This window comes from Lactuca sativa, chromosome 3 (genome assembly GCF_002870075.4).
Source record: "Lactuca sativa cultivar Salinas chromosome 3, Lsat_Salinas_v11, whole genome shotgun sequence".
In the NCBI taxonomy this organism is placed as follows: domain Eukaryota; kingdom Viridiplantae; phylum Streptophyta; class Magnoliopsida; order Asterales; family Asteraceae; genus Lactuca; species Lactuca sativa.
This window is the reverse complement of record NC_056625.2, coordinates 189,210,025-189,217,919: the sequence shown is the minus strand read 5'-3', so window position 1 is coordinate 189,217,919 and position 7,895 is coordinate 189,210,025. Positions and strand designations below refer to the sequence as shown.

Below are 7,895 nucleotides of genomic sequence, written 5' to 3'. Positions count from 1 at the left end.
TTTGAAAGCCTTTAAGAGTAAACATTGCTTTAAAATTCCAAAATTACTCATACAAGACTTAAGAGTAAACATTTGTTTTATGATTTCTGGTACAAATTCAAACGTTGGAGGGAATTCCCACATGTAGATGCACACGATAATGAAAAAACAAAACAAAAGGAAACTTTCTAATGTATACAAAAACCTTTTGGTTTTTTCATTTTGCTATAATTTTAGCAACAGAGAAACAAATAACTCCATGACGTTCTTTTAAGTTTCAAGGGACTGAACACTTAGTAGTTAGATAAATATATGGAATTTAATGGGTATATTTATCCAAAAACAAAAGAAACCATGTAGATGCACACGATAATGAAAAAACAAAACAAAAGGAAACTTTCTAATGTATACAAAAACATTTTGGTTTTTTCATTTTGCTATACTTTTAGCAATAGAGAAACAAATGACTCCATGACGTTCTTTTAAGTTTCAAGGAATGGACACTTCGTAGTTAGTTAAATATATGGAATTTAATGGGTATATTTGTACAAAAAGTAAAATGATTTGTTTTAAAAAATAACATTTTTATATTTACTTTTTTTTTAAACAAATTGTTAAACATAATATATAATAAAATATTTTATTTTATTTTAACATATCACCGTTAGCCATCATTTTTTATTGACCTTTTTCTTTCTTGAGGTATATATCATTATTTATTTTATTTTTAAGTAATAGATAGATTGTCTTTAGTAATAATATAGATATTATATAACAGGTTATCAGTATGTCGATTTTAAGTTGTACAAAGAAGTTTTATGTGATTAACAATGTACAATCAATAACTTATTATTTTACAATTTGTTCAAATATGTATTTTATATGCTTATTTGATGTTTAATGCAGGGCTAAAAGATGAAACAACATGATTGTAGATTGGTGTAGTTTATATATTGGAATGTTATAAATGTACAAAACTACATTAGTGCCGATTGTTGTAATGTATATATATTGTAAAATCAAGTATAAACTATAGTTCCGAATCGAATCTATTTAGAAAGATCTTTTGTCTCATGATAGCCTGCTCCAGTCTCCTTACGAAATTTTCGTTATTGGGTTAGCCATACACTTCACATATTTCTAGCGATTCACATGGCATCATCAAATGATACAAGTCTTGGATAGGAATCTACAACACACTAGAATGCCCTTGTTGACGATCCTTTACTACGACAACATCTAGGGTTCCTCAAACAATGTGATATCTCACACCGGGTAAATCCTTAACCTCTGCTGTATTGTATGACTATGCACCTAGCTAGAAACTATTCATTGAAATGAACTATCCGCCACAAAATAGTTTACCAAAAGACCTCAATGAATAGCTCACGTCTAAAGGAAAATAATAATCACATTAAAACTATCTTCCGAAAGAAACTCTTTGTCGCCCGAAGCTTGGCGCGGGTAAACAGCTAGTGTATATATATATATATATATATATATATATATATATATATATATATATATATATATATATATACTCACGATGTAAGTCTAAGCCCCCTTATCTAAAGTTTCAGGCTCCGCCAAGGTTTGAGGTTTCAAAAGGGGCAGCGCCCCTTTGGCGGGGTCTAGAGGCAGCGCCCCTAGCGGGGTCCAAGGGACAGAGCCCCTGGCTGGGAAATTAGGATTCTTGAGGGTGATTATGGTAAACTAACGAAGCTCATTAGTTTTGGTAACCCTAAATCCTCATTAAAATCCGAATTACCCTGACTTGCTTCAAAAGCAACTCATGACGGCCCAACCCTAATGAAACTCTAATCTCGTTTATTATATAAACGGTTCTTCCTTCTCAGAAGGACACGAAATTTAGCTCTCGTTTTCTTCAAACTTTCACAAAATCTTTCTAGCAATTTAGCTTACAATTTATGTGCCTGGTATCGTAAGTTTCCACTTGGATTATCCTAGGCTGAATTTCTTGCAACCCAGACATAGGATAGAAATATCAGTTCGGTAAGTGTTCTCACGATCCAAGTTAGTATCCAGATCTCCACCACAAACCCTAAATTTCTAACAATTTATACTTAAGAGAGTTGTACATCACAATATTTTAAAGCACAACTAGTACACGAGTTACAGAGTGCATTCAATGTATATGCTACGGTTTTCACAGATGGAATCCATGAATTGTGGAATTCATTGTATTTCGTCGAACCGAGTGAACCGACGGAACATTATATGCTTATGCCTGAAACAGGTATTCTGATTGCTAACAGGTTTGGTGTGGTCCTTACTTTCTTAACCAATCGTGGTTCCTTAACTTTCTTTCCTCTTTGGAAAGGCCCGGAAGAATTTTTGGACCATCGGATTATTACAATTTCACTTATACATGGTCCTCATTATGTTATGGTACAATTAAAAGAAGATTGTCCGTTGCCTACCATTTCGGCCTTTTGGATCCATCACAGAGCCCCATGTGCAACTGGATGGGAAACAATGTTTATGTCACGTCTGCAAATTTATAGACAACTAAAACCTTGTAATCGTGATTTTATAACTATAAAGGATTATTAAAGAATATTATTTATGTATTGTATTTGAAGAACTTTTAAATTAGTTGATTATTGAATGATCAAAGTTTGTCTCACATTTTTGTGTTTATGTATTTATTTATTTTTAATTATTAGATAATATCATTTAAAGTAGAAGGTTAATAAAAATGATTATTTGGAAATAACAAACAATAATTATATAGTTATATAATAATTATATTATAAATTTAATAAAAATGATTAAACACTCGTAGTCTATAAGTATATACGTAAATTAATTAGAACAAACTTTACAAATATATTTATTAATAGTGTTTATTATTGTTTTAGTATAAAAAAAAATAAAAAAAAAAAAAGTAAAGCGGTAGTATGTACTTCTCAAAAGTTAAAAAAAAATGTTAGTTAATATTTTGTTATAAAATATTATTTAAAATAAAAGTTAATAAAAATAGTTATTAGTGTTTATTATTGTTTTAATATAAAAAACCAAAAGTAAAACATACGTATATAAGTTAAAAAAAATTATGTTAGTTAATATTTTGTTATAAAATATTATTTAAAATATAAAAAACAAAAAGTAAAGCATACGTACATAAGTTAAAAAAAAATTATGTTAGTTAATATTTTGTTATAAAATATTGTTTAAAATAACAGTTAATAAAAATAATTATTTAGAAATAACAAATAATAATTATTGTTAAAAAGTAAAAAGCAGATAATCATTATATAATTATTATGGGTTCCTTATTTAGTCATATGGGGTGTCTCTTAACCGATCCCTAAAATTTGGTGTTTTTTAGGTGCTTTTAAGATGACAAAGTAATAAAGGCCATGGTAAACATTTGATTCTCAAAAAGAGGAGTTTTCTTTAAAAATAATAATATTTTCGCATATGTTAATGATTTCCAGAAAATATAAAATAAAGCAATACCTTTTCAAATAAACGGTTGAAATGTAATTTCCCTATTTTTAATAATCCTTCTATGTTTTGTTCCTATTTTTCTTCTTACCTATACCTATTTAAGATGATGATTAGTATACAAATTTAACATTTCAATCAAATTTAAATTAAATTTAATGATACTTGTCACAATCTAAAATTGATAGAAAGATAATAGAAATAAAAAATAGGACATTTAATTTCTGGTTCTTGTGTGTGTGACAGAATAATTAATATGTCTAAACCACCGCTTTTCACTCTCCCTCCCTCAGTCCCTCTTTGTCTCTCTTTAATAAACACCAAGACCAACCTAATTGTACAAAATGTTTTGCCTCCATTGTTTTAAAAAATATCATAGTTTCCTCATCTTGAAAGTCGGATTGACACCTCACTCAAATAAAGATTGAGTTAGTCTATGTAAAGGAAAAATGGTTAAATGAAGATCAATTATTCGAGTTAACTAAGAAGCCTAATGATTATGATTTCCGGTATTTAAATCATTCTATTTTGGACTATAAACTAGAAATCAATTTAGCTCATCTTTATCTCATGTTTGCCATGTTAAACGAAATGACAAAATATGTCATATTTCATACCCAGTAGAAAATTGTCTTGCAATAGAATGCAACATAGTAGGGAAAAAAAGAAACAAAAAAGAAGAAAAAGTAGAATGTCATTAACAGCTGTTTTCAGTGGAAGTAAGAGACTGAATACTCGGTTATTTATGCGAGACTAGTGTCGCATCTTGCCACGATCTCACCTGGAAGAATGGTTTGATCACTTGGGGTTTCATTTTTCAGATGAATCTTAACACTCTTTCTGTAATTTGCTTCAAGAAGCATCCCATCAGCTATCAAGTTCGACTGTTCTGGTTCAGTACCTACATACAATCATTCAAACTGTTAAGCATATGAATGTTTTTTTTGGAAGAAATCCTTAATAATTGCCATGCATATTGTTTTACATCCGTTTATATATACATATCACATGCAGAACCAAGGAAAAACAAATCTACATATAAACGAATGCACATGAAAAACAGAAATAACTTTTTAGATTAGTTAAAAAGTATACAATCACTCAAACAGTTAAACATTTAAATATATATATATATATATATATATATATATATATATATATATATATATATATATATATATATAATGAAATAAAAACACATGCAGAACCAAGGAAAAATGGAGAAATCTAACTGATTATCATGCATATTCTTTCATACATATACTTTTTGAGAAAACAATTGAGAACACATGGAGTTAAAAGAGAAATTTTAGCAAAATTTGATATATATTTGCATTTGTTAGCAGAGCTTACTGATCATAACATTGAGACCAAATGGTATATCGAATCGAAGCTCCAGATCAAGATCAATCGACTCCTTAGGTTTTAGGGTGAAAGTGATAGGGCTGTATTTAAAATGATATTTATTAGAACCAAATCTTCATAAAACAAACAAAAAAACCATTTTGAACATACCACCTGCTCAAGTAGTAGCCACGAACATCTTCAACCGGAAAACTAGCCTCAGGGGTCATCCTGTAAGCACACACGTTTGGGTTGTTCTTCCCATCAATACGGTTGAGGTACATACCACCCTCAGTGGCAACATCGATTAAATTGTTAATACGCAAAGCTGATCCCTCCAGTAGTTTCAAAGATGAGCTGACCAAGGCTTTCTCTGTCTCCTTGTCCTTGGGGTCCTCCTTTCCTGTCCCTGTGTCTGTCTCTGCCACTGCATTTTTTAAACATGGTTGTAAATGTTATGGGCAATGGAATGCAATTTATGTAATTGTTGTATTTGAAAACACAATCAAATAAGTAAAATATTAGTTTCAACTAGATCCACACATAAAAGAAAAAAAAATTCAACATCTTATGAGTGGAATAACATCATGATTGTATTTTTGGATTGATATCAACATGTTGAGTCAAATGAGGAATGCTTATGTTGGGAACGTTGTAAGGCGTTGAGAGAGAAATTAGGCTACATATATTCTGAACTGAGATCATGATGAACAACGATCGATTATGATAGATGCGAATCTAATAACTTGACTAAGCCAAATAATGGAATGTTCGACAACAGAATTAGCTGGTTTAACGTCCTTGTTTGAGGTAGATACTCAGTTCACCTTGCCAAAAGTAACTTGTGATGTATTTAACAATTTAACGTGATCTTAGGTATGATGATTTGGGTGTATTCACAAAAAAGTTAGATTCGACTGAATAACATAACACATTCATGCGAGCTAGATCTAACAGAGAAGAGAAAACAGTCCGAAATCAAATCAATGTCTCCTAAAATCTATAACAACTCCATACAAGGAGGAGATCCGCAATCAACGGTTCGAATGATATCTAAATCACAATCAAACTAAACAGCTAAATCAAATCGGAATCTAAATAATCGCGTTTTGAGTCGAATGGATATCAAAATAGAAGATTCTTACTGTGATGCGACGTTAGCGAAAGCTGCGCTTCGACGGTGCGTCTCCGATTATGGTGCGATTCGTCTCCAAGAAAGAAGGCGTAGATTAGGGCACCGATCACGGAACAATGAATATAAAAACACTTCAAGGGGGGTAAAGAGGTAATTTCAGACAAAAACCACGCATCCCTGAGATAATGCCATCTATTAATAATAAGGATATATTAATATCTAAACTTATACTAATAATAATGTATATCATGTAAATACAGCAATTGAGCCAAATTTTGAATGTAGCGTTGTAAGCCTTCCATTTACGTTCTCATCCTCCAACAATCAGGCATCGATTTTATTGTTTCATTTTAATTTAGAGATTGAATTATGAATCCATTCATATTTCAAAACTATTTCTCAATTTACTTTGAAACAGGGCCCGTCCAATGGAATTCTATGCCCCGGGCAAATAGAGAAGACGGTGCCCTATTTTTATACTATGTTAATACAATTCCAAAATGTTATAACATAATCTTCTAAAGCAGCTACTTAAAACAACTTTTTGTTAGATTACTTAATCATACAAAGTACAAACTAAATGTTACAAAGCAATTCTTGAAGCAAAAACATCAATTATCCTATAATAATAGTAAAATTTGCATTCTGTTCATCATAACCTAAAACCTGAAATTAGAAATCGTTAATGAGAGTTAAAAAGTTTCATTTGTTGCATCAATATATTATCTATATAATTTATAATCCCATAAGCAATATGATATTTAATAAGATTATATATATAAAGATTCTATATCTTTCAACAATTTTTAATGACAAATGAGAACATAACTAAATAAATCAAAATAAAATTTTCTATAAACTAAAGAAAACAAAAGCATTGATGTGGAATCGGAAATAAAACAATAAATTTCAACAAAACATATGAATAAATGAAAAGTTAATTAACCATATCAAAAAATGATAACCTGATGTAGTTTCTTGTAAAACAAAACTAGCAAAACAACAAAAAAAAAATATTATAAAAAAACAATAAGTCTCGCCTAAAATTAAATCAAGAAGAAGAAGAAAAAAAAAGGCCTAATGGCGTACTGTAAGTGTCCTAAACGCAAGAAGGGTTCTAGAAATCAAAATCAGTATTCAAAAAAAAAAATCCTGAAATCAGAATCAATAATCATTGTTAACAAAATCCAAAAAATCAGAATTCAAAACTAATGAAATTATGGAGATTAACAGAAATCAAAATCAATTCAGAACCAATATTAACAATACTTAATCAAAATTAGTGCAAAACTTATGTTAACAATACTACAATAATAATAATAATAATAATAATAATAATAATAATAATAATAATAAATAACTAATATTAACAATACTTAATGAAAACCGCTGAAGTCAACTGTTGCTGTCTAATATTGCTTCATGCGCTTTGGACTTTCAGTTAACCAGAAAACTAGTAATATCATATTTGAACTCATAAATCAGAAGAAGAACTAGGATTTCTCGATAGTGTAAAGTTGTAAAGGGACTAAGGGAGAAGATGAACTAAAAAACTAAAATAAGAAAACAGAACTACCGTTGATATTTAATACTGCTCCAGGTCTCCTCGTCTTCTCTGATTCTCTCGACTCTTGGAATTAAGCGTGTTGGGTGCGTTCACCAAGAAAATTAAGGCGTGCTTCTTTTTTTCCCCGCTCGGCTTCTACTTTCTCAAACCTCAAATCATGCCCTTGTCAGGAAATAGATGTCTTGGGCCTAAATGTAATGCATACCCAAAAGAAGAAAGCAAAAGTTGATGCCCCTATGTCCATTGATGCCCTGGGTAGTGGCCCAGCTCGCCCTGCCCTTGGGCCGGCCCTGCTTTGAAACGAATTATACCCAGTGTATGATTTATGTAATTAGTTTTAGGATTCGGTCAATGAAAAATGTTTGTTGGTAACTCGATGCATCTTCTACAAAATCAACA

At 30.4% G+C, this 7,895-nt stretch overlaps 1 protein-coding gene across 2 annotated transcripts; it reads right to left on the bottom strand.

The window, feature by feature from the left end:
• Positions 1-4,032: 4,032 nt before the first annotated feature.
• On the bottom strand, positions 4,033-6,268 carry LOC128132667 (uncharacterized). Of its 2 annotated transcripts, none has more exons than XM_052769453.1 (5): positions 6,188-6,268; positions 5,940-6,106; positions 4,966-5,221; positions 4,804-4,895; positions 4,033-4,351 (listed from the first exon to the last, which is right to left on the bottom strand). In XM_052769453.1, exons 1-5 carry the CDS (start codon positions 6,229-6,231, stop codon positions 4,194-4,196), a joined length of 717 nt encoding a protein of 238 aa, XP_052625413.1. In that variant the 5' UTR covers positions 6,232-6,268; the 3' UTR covers positions 4,033-4,193. The 2 variants fall into 2 exon arrangements, with proteins under 2 accessions (XP_052625413.1, XP_052625414.1); XM_052769454.1 differs by having other exon boundaries at positions 4,969-5,221.
• Between the last annotated feature and the right edge of the window lie 1,627 nt (positions 6,269-7,895).

What these genes read in the sequence shown, in the direction of transcription:
- LOC128132667 (XM_052769453.1), bottom strand. Translation starts at nt 6,231, where the DNA reads ATGGAAGGCTTACAACGCTACATTCAAAATTTGGCTCAATTGCT. An exon ending in CAAAATTTGGCTCAATTGCT is followed by an intron (nt 6,107 to 6,187) that starts GTATTTACATGA and finishes GCATTATCTCAG; the next exon opens with GGATGCGTGGTTTTTGTCTG. An exon ending in GGCTACTACTTGAGCAGGTG is followed by an intron (nt 4,896 to 4,965) that starts GTATGTTCAAAA and finishes TTTTAAATACAG; the next exon opens with CCCTATCACTTTCACCCTAA.